The following is a 15404-nucleotide window of genomic DNA, read 5'->3' on the forward strand; positions in this document are numbered from 1 at the left end:
AGATTTTGACAAGTGTCAAACTATTCCTTATTTGTTGCATTCCTACAAAAGTAAGAAGCTGCTGGGTGCTACCGCACACCTTTAATCCAGCACACAGAAGACAGAGGCAGGCAGATCTCTGTGAGTTCTCGGCCAGCCTGATCTACAGTGAGAGTGCCAGCCCAGCTGAAACTAAGCAGCAGCATTTGTCTAAAATTTAACTCAAGAAAAAAAGCAATCCTTAGTACTAAACAACTTCTGTTTTTCTCATAAATGACTAGCATTCTGTCACTGTCACATACAGGGGACTTACTTATTTAGTACTACATCAATAATGTATAAAAGATATTCTTAAACGTTTGATACTTGTAAATGTTTACTTTTTAAATGTAGTTGTAGCACACCTTTTTTTTTTTTTACAAGAAACCCTATAGAATAAAATGGCAGTAGCCTCGGGAAAAATGTGAGACAGAAACCAGGGTTCTCTTCATCCTCACTATAAATATTGATACCCTTGTAAACTTGTCTACGGTATCAATATTTTCTACTGTAACACATAAAGAATGAAATATGGATCAACAGCAAATATACTCAAGTTATAATGCCCACCACTATTATATGATCCCTAATGAAAGATCTGTCCACAAGTCTTCCTGTATAACAACATACAACTCTGCCATAACAACTTTTTAAGAAATGCATGTTACACATTACTTGACAAATGCTGCAAAGAATCCTTCTGATTTGTCTTACAACAATCTGTTCAACCTTAAGTGACTCATATTTTCTTCCCAGTACAACATAATTCTTAAGAGCTTGGTACTTGGATCTGGAGGGTACCAGATCAACACTTAACCCTACCACTTAGCTTGGTGACACTGGACAAGTAATTAAATCTGTCTGTGTACCTATCTCCTAAGATGATTGCAAGACTTAAGGCTGAATACATAAAATATACTATGTACATTATTCAATGAGCTAGCTGTTAGAGTTTGTAATTTATCAACTTCAGACTCAAAAATTACATTTAGAACATATTTAGAAACAAAAAAATCATTTCATCCAAAATAAGTGTAGTTTTAAATGTGACTCTAATTTTAAGATATGTAAACAACAACAAAAAAGGACATTTACCAAAACTTAGGAAAAAAATATTGCAGTTAGCCATGAATCTTTCAAAAACATTTCAAACAGGTGAGATTCAAGGCAAATTTCAAATGCAACAGACACATGAGAACAAACTGACAATGTGAAAACAGCTAAAACACCAACTGTAATCTGTTGTTTACCTGGAAGAGGGATTGGCATGCCAGGAAGGGGAACACGAAATGGAGGCACCATCACTGGTGGAAAAGCAGGTATTGCTGCTGCTGGCTGAGGGACTGAATGAGGGACAGCAGGAGGTAGCGTCTGTGGGTGCGGCTGGGGTACAGTCTGCACAGGTGTGGCTGTAGGAGCAGGAGTTGAAACACTAACTGTAGGCGTGGCAACTGACACAGCAGAACTTGGGGTCTGGTCTTGTGTTGTGGGTGCTGATAAAAGAGAAAACAATATGCATCACTCCTTCATGAACCTTTTTACTGTATTCACCCATCACTCAATCAATCATTCAGTATTTAAAGGCCCATTATCTCATATACTGCAAGAAATGTTTCACAAAATCTATCTTCAAGAAGCTTGAAAACAGCTAAATGAAATTCAAACAAAAACAAAAAGTCAAAACTGAAGCACAAAATAAAATGGGGTAAATGTACAGGAATGTAGTCAAGACCCAGTTCGTTAGTAGATAAAGGGAGAGTACAGAAAATTTTAGATGAGACAATAAACCTCAAAAAGTCAAGCTTTCATCAAAGAAAGAGGAGCCCAAAGAGGAAATGAGCAAGTGCTGAGAGAAGCAGGAGCAAAGGCAAAGGGAGAGAGAGCAACAGGAAGTGTTCAGAGATCTAGGTGAGCACGCAACCCTAAGACATGAGGCACTCCAACGAGCCTTGAGTATGGGTCAGCAAGTTTGTTCTTTGCTGGGTAGGGAAAGGGCAGCTCTTCTGCAGAGAAAATGGAGTAGGAAAACAGACACCACTGCATAGTTTCATAGATGTAAACAAGTGTTCATGTAGGAATCAACTGGGTAGATAGATACACAGGAAGGAGAGAGGAAGCGAAATCAGTTACATACTGGAACTGTCTGAGCAAGGAAGGACAGAGGGAAAAATATACAATGTCTGGGTATGAGTGAATGGAATGAAAAATAGCTCAGGTTTTTCTTTAATTACTTCAAAATTTAAAGAATTATCTTAAGTACTTTGTATAGTGTAATCATGTGAATGTAGAATTCAAGGTAATTTGGGTTCTGCTAACACATTTGTTTGTTTTGTTTTTCCAGACAGGGTTTCTCTGTATTGTTTTGGTGGTTGTCCTGGAACTCGCTCTGTAGACCAGGCTGGCCTGGAACTCACAGAGATCTGCCTGCCTCTGCCTCCCGAGTGCTGGGATTAAAGGCGTGCACCACCAACACCTGGCCTGCTGACACATTTTTAATTATCTAACACTTCATCTCTAGAATTCATATTTAAAATAGAAAAGAATAAAAAATGAAATCTATACCTCACATTAAGGCTTTAAGTCTCTTTCAATAAAACATAGTATTTATTTATAACTTACCACTGTGATAATTCACAATACAGGGTTCTGGCATGTATGCCTAAATGCCAGAAGAGGACACCAAATCTCATTATAGATGGCCACCATATGGTTACTAGGAATTGAACTTAGGACCTCTGGAAGAGCAGTCAAGTGCTCTTAACCTCTAAGACATCTCTCCAGCCCCCTTCAGTGATTTTTTTTTTTTAAGAAAGGGAAAGTATCGCGCCGGGCATTGGTGGTGCACGCCTTTAATCCCAGCACTCGGGAGGCAGAGGCAGGCAGATCTCTGTGAGTTCGAGGCCAGCCTGGTCCACAAAGTGAGTTCCAGGACAGCCTCCAAAGCTACAGAGAAACCCTGTCTCGAAAAACCAAAAAAAAGAAAAGGGAAAGTATCAAATTCTACCTGTTTTAGACTAAGAATAAACCTGCCAAATTAATAGCAGTGCTCTCCCAATCTTTTTTTTTTTTTTTTTTTTTTTTTTTTGGTTTTACGAGACAGGGTTTCTCTGTATTGTTTTGGAGGTTATCGGTCCAGCCCGGCTTCGAACTCACAGAGATCAGCCTGCCTCTGCCTCCCAAGTGCTGGCATTAAAGGCGTGTGCCACCACCACCCGGCACTCTCCCAATCTTTAAGCAACTTCAATTCTAAATAAAAGCACAGAGCTGAATACAACCATTCAATTTTATTGTCCATGTGACAACAAAAAATCTGTCCATTGGGGACTGGAGAGATGGCTCAGAGGGTAAGAGCACTGACAATTCCCAGCAACCATCTGTAATGAGAATTGGTACCTCTTCTGGTCTACAGACATGCAGACAAGAATACTGCATACAAAATAAATATTTTCTTTAAAAAAAATCTGTCCATTACCATCTTCTAGCTTCTAAAAATGAAAAACTCACTTAAGCTGGGAAGATGTGAGTAATTTCATACTTGTTAATGAGGAACTCACCTTGGCTAAATAGACAGCAGGGCCAAACAAGTATCTTCAGGGGCCCAGGAATGAATTGTTGGTCTAGCATAGACCTAACCTTAGGGTACAGTATCATATTAATATAATTTATAACAGTGTGAAAAATACAAAGTACATGCAACATTTGCCCAGTCCCACAGATATACCATTCAGCAACTGTAGACCCGATTTCCCTGAGAAGTTGACTTCATGATCAGTTTCCATAAAAGTGCAAAAAAAAATGAGCTTTGCTCAACTTCAAGTAAAATAAATGGTTTAAATGTTCAGTTCTGTATACTTACGGATCTACATTGTATTTACAGAAATAAATGTTAAAGTATTACTTGTATTCATATTACTAAAATGATGGTCCAAAGCACCAACTCCAGGAAAATGTGTGTACAGGGACATCAAAGATCAAGTAAAACAGATTCCAATTAAGGAGATGGCAAAAAGTATTCATTCCCTCAGCTCACTCCTACTTTGCACAGCAGGGTATTCTGAACTTGCTTAGAGGTAATGACTCTGAGGGAAAGGACAAAGGCAACCACAGAGTCAAAGGGGAACCTGGGAGGGTAATGTCAAGACAATGAGTGAGTTCCTATGCATCCCACATGCTAAAATCGCTGCTAAGCTGTGTCTGACATGTCACCCACGTGGAGCTCTAACAGACAAGCGACCGTGTGCACAAGGTGGAAAATAGATGCTAGAACCACAGCACTAGAGTACTCAGACGCACCACATAAAAACTGGTACTCAAAGCAGTGAAGAGAGCATGGCTTGGTTATCTTACTTTAGAATAAAGGTCCTTTCAGGACGCCCCAGCAGCAAGGGCAGGGGCACTCACAGAAACAGAGCACACAGGGTAAATGAAATACCTATATAACCATGTCCCTTAGAGCAAACAAAGCACCATCCTTCCAGAGCCAGAGACAAAGCAGCAGGGACCTCCACAATGCTACCTTGCCTTTAACACCCTGCTCCCATTACCACCACCATGCTCCATAGACCACAGCAGGTTCTGCCGTGGACACTCAAATATAAAAACCACAAGCTAAAGATCACAATGCAGTTAATCATCACAACTTTCCTTCCGTTTACATCTTGCACTTGTAAAACAACTATGTTTTTCTGTTTCATATATTTCTCCTAATTTTTTCTAAATACTGAATGGTCTCTAAAAACTGTCTCCAGGCTGGATTCACAGCTAAGCAGTAGAGTGCTTGCCTGGTATGTGTAAGGCCCTGGGTTCAATCACCAGAGAGAGCTGGGCAGGGGGGGAGACACATACACTTATACATAAACCTTACTTCTTCAAGCAATAAGCTAAATTCAAATTTGAATCCATTATGATTACATATTTCAGTATTTTTTACACTACTGATTCCCAAGTTTCTAAAGCTACCAAGCACAAAGTGTGGTTCCTTTTTCTTCTCCACTGCCCAGACAATAATACAATAATACCAAGCACCCCATGAAGAGACCCAGTCAATGCAATGCGTCAACAATGACCATATCGAGATCACTTCAATAGTTCTGGGCTCAGTCTGCAAAAAACCTCTCCAGCCCTGACATCTGATATGTACACATTCTCATTTTTACTTTTTTAATTCTAAGTCTTGGGACATAACTATATACTTGAACATTCTTTCTTTCTTACTGTTTCTAAGCCAATCCCCACTACATTTATGTATAACTTATTTCCAGAACCCATCATCTCTAAAAGAGGTTACAGAAAGACTCCTAACAAAGTCTTCTGACTTCAGCATCACCCAGACCTGCCATCTAAGGAGCATGCCAGAGCATTTGCCTGGTTTCTAAAACTGTCCACCCCCAGTCTTGCTCTTACTCAGTCTGTTGGCCAATGTAAATTGTCCTGCCTCAAAACTTTCCTACCAATCCTCTCAAATACATCAGTCCTCATTTGTTAACCTTTGTTCAAGCCTCAACTAGGAAACTCTGTAAAATAAGATTCAACAAAATAGCTTAACATCATGAACTGCACTTGGGCAAATAATTTCTACTCACACAAATGCCTAATTCTCTCTAACACAAAAATTTTAATGTCAAAACATATTTTAAGTAACATCAAGGGTAATGCCAGAAATTACCTTTTTAAGAATACAGTATCTGATTTTCATACCCCTAAATACAAGCACACACTAGGCCAGCACTCACTTGATACTGTCTGTGCAACTGAAGTAGCAGTTGTTGTGGTAGCTGTGGTAGAAGATGGGGTAGATGATGGTGTTGAAGTAGACACTGCAGGTGCTGGGCTGCTGGTTGTAGGGGTCGGAGCGCCTACTGCTTGTGCTTGCACTTGGGCCTGGGCCTGGGCCTGGGCCTGCGCTTGAGCTTGAGCTTGTGCCTGGGCCTGTGCCTGGGCTTGAGCCTGAGCCTGGGCCTGGGCCTGGGCCTGGGCCTGGGCCTGGGCCTGAGCCTGGGCCTGGGCCTGGGCCTGAGCCTGCGCTTGAGCCTGGGCCTGGGCCTGAACCTGCGCTTGGGCTGCAAGCATAGGTGTGAGTTCTGATTGCTGGATAACCTTTACTCCATCTGGCTTGGTCCATGCAGATTCACGTGTCCGGGCATTATAATAATAAACCTACAAAGGAAGAGAAAAAGTGATCATCACATATTCTGATGTTAAAAATGTTACTCTATTTTGTCTTAAAATATTTTAAAATAGCCTTAAAGGTTACAAAATATTCATATATTCTGAATCCATGCTATACAACAGAAAAGGAAAGTTAATATAGTATTTTGCAAAGACCTGAGACTACAATTATAAGAAAGCCTTGGTGACAAAATTGGCCTCCCCCTTCCTAATAAGAATTATGTGTACACTTTGCCTAAACTGTGTACGCAAATGATGCAGCTCATGCTAAAAGTCTGTCTCCCTCCTGGGAGTCTGAATTCTATTATATGCTAGACTGATGATACATATGACCAATGTCTAATGAAAACCCACAGAAAACCTCCGGGTTCACGTGAACTTGCTGCTAGAAAAACTTTCCATGTGTGGTCACCATTGTACTCTGAAGAAAATTAAGCATACACAGTCTCAATCCCTAAGAGGACTCTGGGAAGCTTAGGTCTAACTTTCCTTCATATTTTATCTCACACACCTTCTCTTGTAGTTTTGTATCCTTTCACTGTAGTCCCTGTAATGATTCCCAAGCCTAGAGATAGTCTTGAGAATCTGTGACACATCATTTAAAACAAGCCTCCATGCATGCAATCTTGTAACTGCAGCAAAATCTAATTAATCAGCCAGCTCTTCTGGAGTCATACCCTAGCCCCTGCTTGAGGCTCATTCTTAGTGCAGAGGCACCACAATCTCATCTATCAAATTTTCACTACTTTGCCACCATGGAAATAACACATTGAATATGTTGTGTAACTTACCTTCCCATCTGGAGTTTTATTTTCTACCCATATCTCCTCAGTGGGAGGCAGTGCTGGAGCACCAGGAGCAGTCCCAGGAGGCATTCCTGGTGGGAACATCATACCCGGAGGAGGAGGCATAGCTCCCATGGGTGGAGGCATGAATGGTGGTCTCTGTGAATGCACAAGAACAAGAATGGTCACTTAAAAACTACCATATTTCCTTCAGGTCATTACTAAATTATACCTCTACATGAAAGCAAAGAACTATAAAAGCAAACAATTGTCTGTTCAAATATACCCAGCCACTGCATGAGCAAAATGGTTAATATATAATAAAAATTATTAGTAACAAAATGTCAAAATACTGATAGGAACTAATTCTAGGCTATACTATTACGGTAAAGTTTATGTTCTTTATATTTCATTGCATCTTTTTTTTTTTTTTTCAAATTTTCTGGGGATGTTTTTGTGGTATTAGGGGTCAAACCCAGGCCTTCTCTATGCTAGACAAGTGTTCTATTCCTGAGCTAATTCCAAGCCCCTATGTTAAATACTAAGCTTGTTAATGACCTAAACTCATCCACAGTAGCTAACACTAAACATGGTTTTACAAAAATCATACAGCAATAACCCCTCATTATGTTTTACTTCAGGCAAAAGTGTAGCTAAAAAGGTATTTTCCCATCCTATTTTTCATGCAGTAGTAATAAAATTCATTTTAAATGTCAGTGAGCTTCACAAATACAGAAAACAATTAACCACTCATTTATTCTGATCTGGTCTGGTGTTGGCACTGGAAGTTGATGAGCCCATCTCTACCTTCTAGTGGAAGACGAGTTACAGAAAGCAATTCACCAAGTTATTAAGGATAAATACAAACCACTCACTAAGGCCCGGTGTGTTAGCAGTCTTCTACCATCACCTAAATCCCTGTTCTGATTCCCATATTAATAACTTAAGGAAAACAGCAACATATGCATGTCTCCTTGGGTGTCATTTCCAATAAGTTCAAAGTTTTTAAAACTTGAATTTTTGCTGGATGAGGTATCTTACAACTACAATCTTTGCATTTAAGAGCTAAAGCAGGAGGATCGCAGTAAATTCAAGACCAGCCTGAGGGAGTGAGAACTTCCCTTAAAAAAAAAAAAAAAAAAAAAAAAAAAACCAGGAACTGATCTAGTAGTTAAGAATGTTTGTACCTCTTCCAGGGAACTCAAGTGTAGTTCCTAGTATCCATGTCCAGTGGGTCACAACTACTTGTTAACTGCAGCATCAGAAGGGATCTGATGTCCTGCCTCTTCTGGCCCCCGTGTGAGTATCACACTCTCTCACACACACACACACACACACACACACACACACACACACTTTTAAACATAAAACATTTTTAAAAATGAAATAAAGCCTTTAGGTGGCACACGTGCAGTACACATACATACATACATACAGGCAAAACTCATACACATAAAACAAAGGAAAATCTTTCAACAAAAATAAATCCTATACATAAAAATGATACTGATGCGAACCAGGAAATGGTAACCTCTACATTCTTTACCTGGAGGTGTGGTGGGCCCATGGGTGGAGGTATTCCCCCCGGGGGAGGCATTGGTGGCATATTAGGATCAAAGGGAGGCCGTCCGAAGGGGGGGCCTGGGTGGAGGAGGAGGGCCTCTCATCATGCCGAAAGGAGGAGGAGGTCTCATGAGAGGTGGCGGGCCTCGCATCACTGCATTGGGTGGGGGAGCTGGGCCTCGGAACCTCAAGGCCTGCTGCTGAGCCATCCTGTGTGGAAGAACAGTGAATAGGTTCTCAAAATCATAAAAGTAGCTACTCAACACTGAATTACAGCAATGTTTAAAGGGCTCAAGTGGAACAAGAGTTGGAAAGCCATTATTTTGCAATCACATGGTAAAAATAAGATGTGAATGAAGATGAGGGAGAATAGTTAGATGATTTCAAAATATCTTCTCACAATAGTACATATAACCACCAGGTAGAATAAAAAACACACACAAATCAGAAAATGAAGCAATACCAGAATAACATAATTATTGCTGTCTAAGGATATGACTAAGAGGGATACCCCACATAGTCCAACCAAGAGCATACAACTCAATCTAATGATGAATATATAATGTTCCTGGGCAGTGAAAAGACACAACAGGTAAGGCACCGCCAAGCTTGGTGACCTAAGTTTGCTCCCCCAGATCCATAAGGTAGAAGGAGAGAACCTGTCACCCAAGTTACCCTCTGACCTTCACATCTGCATGGTGGTATACACACACACGCGCGCGCACACACTTTTAAAAAAGAACATTTCAGGTGTTGCTCAGAAATATCAGTACTATATAGACAAAGTTTAAAAAAAAAGCTGAAAAAAAAAAAACACAAGCCAACACCATCTCTGGACTAGACTTCACATACCAGGATCGATCAGTGAATGATCAACTACACAAGTTGCTACCTAGGCTACTTCTGTAGTCACAGAAAACAGGCATAAATGTATTTAGGGGGAAATGATCCAACTATCTCAACCAAAGTAGTTCACAGTTAAAGTGAGCACACGCGCCTGCGCAAGTAAAAAAGAGGTTAAAAATTAAGTGTCCCGTTTTCATTTCTGTAATTTTCAAAAGTTTGAAATACTTGTTTTTGTTTGTTTTATTTGAAACATGGTCTCTCGGCATAGTCCTGGCTGTCCTGGAACTCACTCAAATTCATCTCTGCCTCTGCCTCCTGAGTGCTAGGATTAAGGGTGAGCACTGTCAACGTTTTGAAGAGGATGAAGGGTTGGAGAGACGGCTCAGCAGGTAAAGGTGCTTGCTGCCAAGCCTGATGACTGGAGTTTGATCCTGGAATCCATATGATAGAAGAAATAATTCCTGCAAGTTGTCCTGACTTTCATATATACACAAAGGCACACAAAAAGTATTATGTAAAAACAATTTTTTAATTAAAAAAAGAGTAGAAATAGCCTAAGACATTTCAAACATCGTGCACTTCTCTTCACTGCGCCCTCCCCCACAAGCCCTGGCCAATATCTTAGTGTATTATTTCCATGGCATCTGAGTAAATAACTAATGTCATAAATAATAGTATTAGTTGGGCAACGTGGCACCCACTTTTAATCCCAGCTTGGGAGGAGGAGGCAGAGGGATCTCTGAGTTGAAGGCCAAGTTGGTCTACAGATAAGATCCAGGATAGCCAGGGCTACACAACATAGGGAAACACTGCCTCAAAATAAATAAAATTGTTTGCCTTTGCTCAAGTGATTAAAAAAAAACCTAAAAACTACTGATTAAGTGCCAGAGAGTACACTGTGCTCTTTCTGAAAATGAATACTGTTATTTAGGAACAATTTTGTGAGAGTATGAGGTGAATACCATTGTTAATCCCATTTTACAGGTAAGGAATTAGGGCACACAGTGGTAAAGCAAGAATTAAAAAGCAGTGTCCTCGATGGGTGTTGGTGGTACACGCCTTTAATCCCAGTACTCGGGAGGCAGAGGCAGGCGGATGGGTTCCAGGACAGCCTCCAAAACAAGAGAAACCCTGTGTGTGTGGGGGGGGGGGACAGTGTTCTGCAAGCCCATTCAGGATCCACACCACACTGTCAGGTCTAGACATAGTAGGGCCCATTAAATACTTATGTTGGAGAGATAGCTCAGCAGTTAAGAGCACTGGCTGCTCTGAGAGGACTTGGGTTCAATTCCCAGCACCCACATGGCAGCTCACCGAGAGGCAGACCCAGCATAGCAATGCATGCTTTTAATCCCCGCATTTGGGAGGCAGAGGCAGGAGTATCTTTCTAAGTTCAAGGCCAGGCTGATCTACAGAGCCAGTTTCAGGACAGACAGCCAGACCTAATAGAGAAACCTTGTCACAAACAAACAAACTACAGGTCTCTCTGTGAGGACACTCTCGTCTCAAAAAATAAAAAAACAAAACAATAACAACAAAAAAAAGTACCTTAATGTTAAGATATCCTTTTCCCATGTTTTTTTTTCAAAAAATGTATAGTACTTCTTTCTTTGGAATGCATATGTCCTTCTGACTTAGTCAAGCATACCATTAAACCTATCTGCTCTGTTCTTCATTAGGCCAGTTACATAATTTCCAAGTCTGAACTTCCTACCATGTAAATGATTGTAGACTTCAAATAAAAGCCACTTCACAGTTCTGTTCAACAACATGATCCCTATCAAACGACTTAAGGTAATAACCAATATACACTAAATTGTATTATCACTTTCAATTATTTCCAAGGCCTCATAGACCTTTACCTACACACACACACACACACACACACACACACACACACACACGTATGTATACATATGCACTTAGGTAATTTTCCAGATTTTGTTTTAAAAATTTCCTGCTGCAATAACCTACAGCTACTATTTTCTGATGCCAAAACCCGCAGTGAGGAGGACTAAACAAACAGATAAAGCACCTGGAACAGCAACTAACAGAAATGCTTGTAAAGTATTTGCTACTAAGTACTGTTACTACATTAACAACAGTGTCCCATGCTACTAATATTATTAATATTAATGTTATTGCTGTCGTTAATATTATTAATGTCAGGTGTTATTACCCAGCTATTATCAGGCCGCTATTATCTGGCTGTCGTGGACATTTCCAGACTCCCGTATTTCTGATTTTCAAATATATCAACTTCACTATGCTGAAGCCTGTGTTTACACAGAGTTCCCACTGCTTGGCAAGTTCTTCCCACATCTTTATGACTGTCTACTGCTCAGATTCAGATTCAGTTCCAATGTCACCTCAACCTCTTCCCCACCTCTAGGATCTCACAGCCCCTCTTCTGGGCTTTTACCCGGTGGGAGTTTTCAAGTACAACAAACACTATGAAGCACTCAATCACTTACTTTACCCATCAGTGTACAGCTTTTAGTATATTGATACTATGCCTTATTGTTTAATAATGATTATGAACCCTGAACACTTCCTAATTCTTACAGCAACCCAAGATGAGTTTAATGCCATTTCTACAACAGAAAAACAGCTTGTTAAGGCAGCTAGTTTAAAATAATTCATTCCTGTTTTTACCAGCAAAGAAATCCAGGTTTGAAGTACCTTGCCCTAAGTATTTATGAGCAGTAAACCAAGCCCTGAGCCAACAAAAGGCCCTAGGGTAAGAAATCTACACGCAATCAGTCTGAAAGTTACTTTCAGGGCCCTCAACCAGAAGATCTCTGCATTTCACAGTGACTGCAGGTGAACTGAGATCCTACCACTCCAATATTTTGAGAAAAGTCTACATGCATGAAGAAAAATTGTCTTTAATTTTTTTCAAAAGAACATCCTAGAAATACAAATACATTTTTCCAAGAGTAATCTACCCAGATAAGCAAAAGCCTCAGAGAAAATGCTTTAGTTGAATGGGCAAGAAACTAAAGATGCTACCTACTTACATACAGAAGGTAAATAAATTATGGAAACAATGGATCGATCGGGTGGGAGGCAGGTTTTAGTCCCAACCCAGCTAACTAGCTCCACAAGGCTTCACATCTGTAGGCTGAGCCTCATTTGATGGGGTTAGTTTCCTTTCAAATTTAGACCAAAGGCAACTAAAATGGAAGATCTTTGGGAACAAAGGACTGTTTTCTTTATTGCCAACACCTAGGCCAGTAATTGTCAGACTGTAGAATAATAACGTGGCCCTATCTCAATATCGGTTTATACTAAGCATTGTGTTTCTCAGACTTTATGAAACATTACACATTATGAAACATATATGGGATGCACACAAAAAACAAACCCAGTTTCTGCCATCAAAGCAGCCAGTTTATTGTAAATCGAGAGCAATGCTAAAGCCTCTACAATATGTTCTGCAAAGCAAGGAGACAGAGTCACATGTAATGGAGGCTGGCCTGAAATCTACCACCGTCCTGCCTCAGCTTCCTGAATGCAGGATTGACAAGTGTTTGCCACCACACATAGCTTCACAAGCAACTTCTAAGCTACGAAGCTAAGGAACCAAACATTTGCAGCAGGCCACCGAATTAAAGCCTTATTAGAGTCTGTTTTGCAATAACGTCTAGAGTATAGACTATCAGTGACAAGTCTACATGGCTACTCTCTGTGGCGTTGAAGGCACTCTCCAGAACACTCCACTAAGACCCCGAGACTATCTAAAGTGACCGCCTGAGACCAGAATCAAAAATAAACTTTCTATCACTAATACTGGAAGACCCTGAAATTGCACCATTCATTACACACGTACGGGGGCGAAAAGGCTCGAGACTGACCTCAGAAATAAGACAAAACCTTGCTCCTGCCAAACGGGGAATTTTTGTGTGTGACATTCTGAACCCGAAAGCCATTATTTTCTTCTAAGCAAGACTTATCTCCATTTCCTTGGGAAAATTCATCCTTTACTCTTGAAAACACGAGTCTTAAAAATCAACCCTGCTGTTTTCCTTCTTTAAACGTTGAAAATGGCACAATTCAGAATGGGAACTGAGTGTCTGAAATGGTATTTTCCCTTACGGGATAAAAATAATAAGTATGTACATACACAAAACGTAAGTCACCTCTCTTTCTCTTCAGAAGCCACCCACAAAGAGACGGCATCTCCCGGTCACTCGGACCAAAGTTTAATCACAGACCGCAAAGGCACCGGGGAACGAGGAGGTTCCCGGAGAGGTCACTGCCTCGGCGGGGAGACTGAGTGGGGAGGCCCAGAGAGAGGCAGTAGGCGAGGGACCGGGACACATCAAGCCACTTCCCGGAGTGGCCGCCCCAACCTCTGCCCGTCCCAGCCGCTCCGAGAGGTCCCCTCGAGCACTGTGCGGACGAGGAGGGAGCGGCCGGGCACCGCCTCTGGCCTGCCCAGGGAGCCCGCGACTCGGCCCGAACCCCCGGCTAGGGACCCGGGCCGCGGAGCCTTTCACACCGCAGCCTGCGCGGCCCGGCAAACGGTCAGGGCTGCGAACCCCCCCACGAAAGAAACGGAATGGCGAGCGAGGGCCGGAGGGAAGCCAGGGAGGGTGAGGGAGGTGGCGGGGGAGGCCGGGCGACACGAGGCCGGGCGGCGGGGCGGCGGAGGGGAGCGAGCGGCCGGCCGGGCCCGCCAGGCAGGCCGGGAGCACGGCCGGAGGCTGAGGCGCGCCGACCAGGGCTGCGGGCCCGCCAAGGCCGCGGGTGCGCCCCGCCGCGCGCAGGAGGCCGCAGCCCGGCCCCGGCCCGGCTCTCATTCAAGCCGCCTTCCCTTCCCCCTTCCGCCAGCCCCACGCGGTCCGCCCCGGACCGTCGACACTCCTGCCCTCCCCGCCGTCCCCGCCGGCCTCCGCGGCCAGCCTGGGCCCCGGAGCCGCCGGCGCGCCGAGATGTGAGGGAAGGCGGCGCCCTTTACCTCAGCTCCCCCGGGTTGAATCGCTCGCCTTCCCCTCCGTCCCCGCCACGCTCCGCCATTACAGACAGTCGCGTTCATCCACCCGCCGACCCGGCGTCCCCGATTGGCCGGAGGAATCGTCAATCCCCCACACGGGAGGCGGGACTATCCGTGATCCCTGAAGTGATTGGGGGATCTCACCATCAATCTTGACTTTAGGGGCCGCATTTGTTTTACTATTGGACAGAGGGCCCGCCGACTTTGAAAGCGGTCTTCAGACTATCAGTTGATTGGTCGCTCGTAGGCTTCATGGGAAATGAGACATTGGCAAGGAGGAGCGCGTAGCGCCCTCTTGCGGAAAGAAAAACTAGGTCCTCCCAAGTTCTGCCCAGCCTAACGCAGCCACGTCGCTGCGCGGTTTGCGGGAGCCAGATGTGCAGCCATATTGGCCACTAATAGCTCAGGCCGAGGTCTTGTGCGTTATGTGAACCAATCGAAATCGACCTGGGTCGCACCTAAACCAATTATCAGGTTGCAAGGGAAAACGGTTATTTCTCGTCCTTGCAGTTAATAAGAGGCTTAAGTCACTATGCAGTATATGCTTTTTCTGGGATAATTACAAGCATACCTTCCGGCTCGCCTAATCAACAGCAGGCTGTGTGTTACATAACTTACTACATTAAAATAAGTAAATTGGAAAGGGAAGCCTCTGCAATTTACAGCTTTAGCATTCCTTCTTCAGTCCCAAAATAAAGTTGTCTAAATCAGCACACCCTGATACCAGAAGTAATTATAAATATGCTGTATTTTTTCTTTAAAAAAAAAAAAAAGAACCCAGGGATTTTAATGGCATAGAGAAAATGACCACTGTCATTACTGAGCTCAAATTAATAATAATAAATTTACACAGACCTAATTTATGTGCTATGCACTATTCTAAACACTGATTGTGTAGTGTTTCTTTTAGACTTTAAAACCCATTAACAGGTAAGTACAAATAGCCACAATTTATAGGTGAGACAGAGACACAGATGTTAAATTGCTTAATATATGCAGCTAGCAAATGGTAGGTCTTGGCCTTA

At 42.5% G+C, this 15404-nt stretch overlaps 1 protein-coding gene across 1 annotated transcript in view; it reads right to left on the bottom strand.

Moving 5' to 3' along the window:
* The window catches only part of Tcerg1 (transcription elongation regulator 1), a 51357-nt gene extending 36919 nt beyond the window's left edge, over window positions 1–14438 (bottom strand). The window contains 6 exon segments of the mRNA XM_021226636.2: window positions 1269–1511; window positions 5751–6174; window positions 6978–7130; window positions 8518–8610; window positions 8612–8744; window positions 14344–14438. Coding sequence (XP_021082295.1) covers window positions 1269–1511; window positions 5751–6174; window positions 6978–7130; window positions 8518–8610; window positions 8612–8744; window positions 14344–14402 — 1105 coding nt within the window. The 5' untranslated portion in view covers window positions 14403–14438.
* Window positions 14439–15404: the final 966 nt, after the last annotated feature.

The sequence above is a fragment of the Mesocricetus auratus genome, unplaced genomic scaffold (genome assembly GCF_017639785.1).
Source record: "Mesocricetus auratus isolate SY011 unplaced genomic scaffold, BCM_Maur_2.0 Super-Scaffold_6730, whole genome shotgun sequence".
Classification (NCBI taxonomy): Eukaryota; Metazoa; Chordata; class Mammalia; order Rodentia; family Cricetidae; genus Mesocricetus; species Mesocricetus auratus.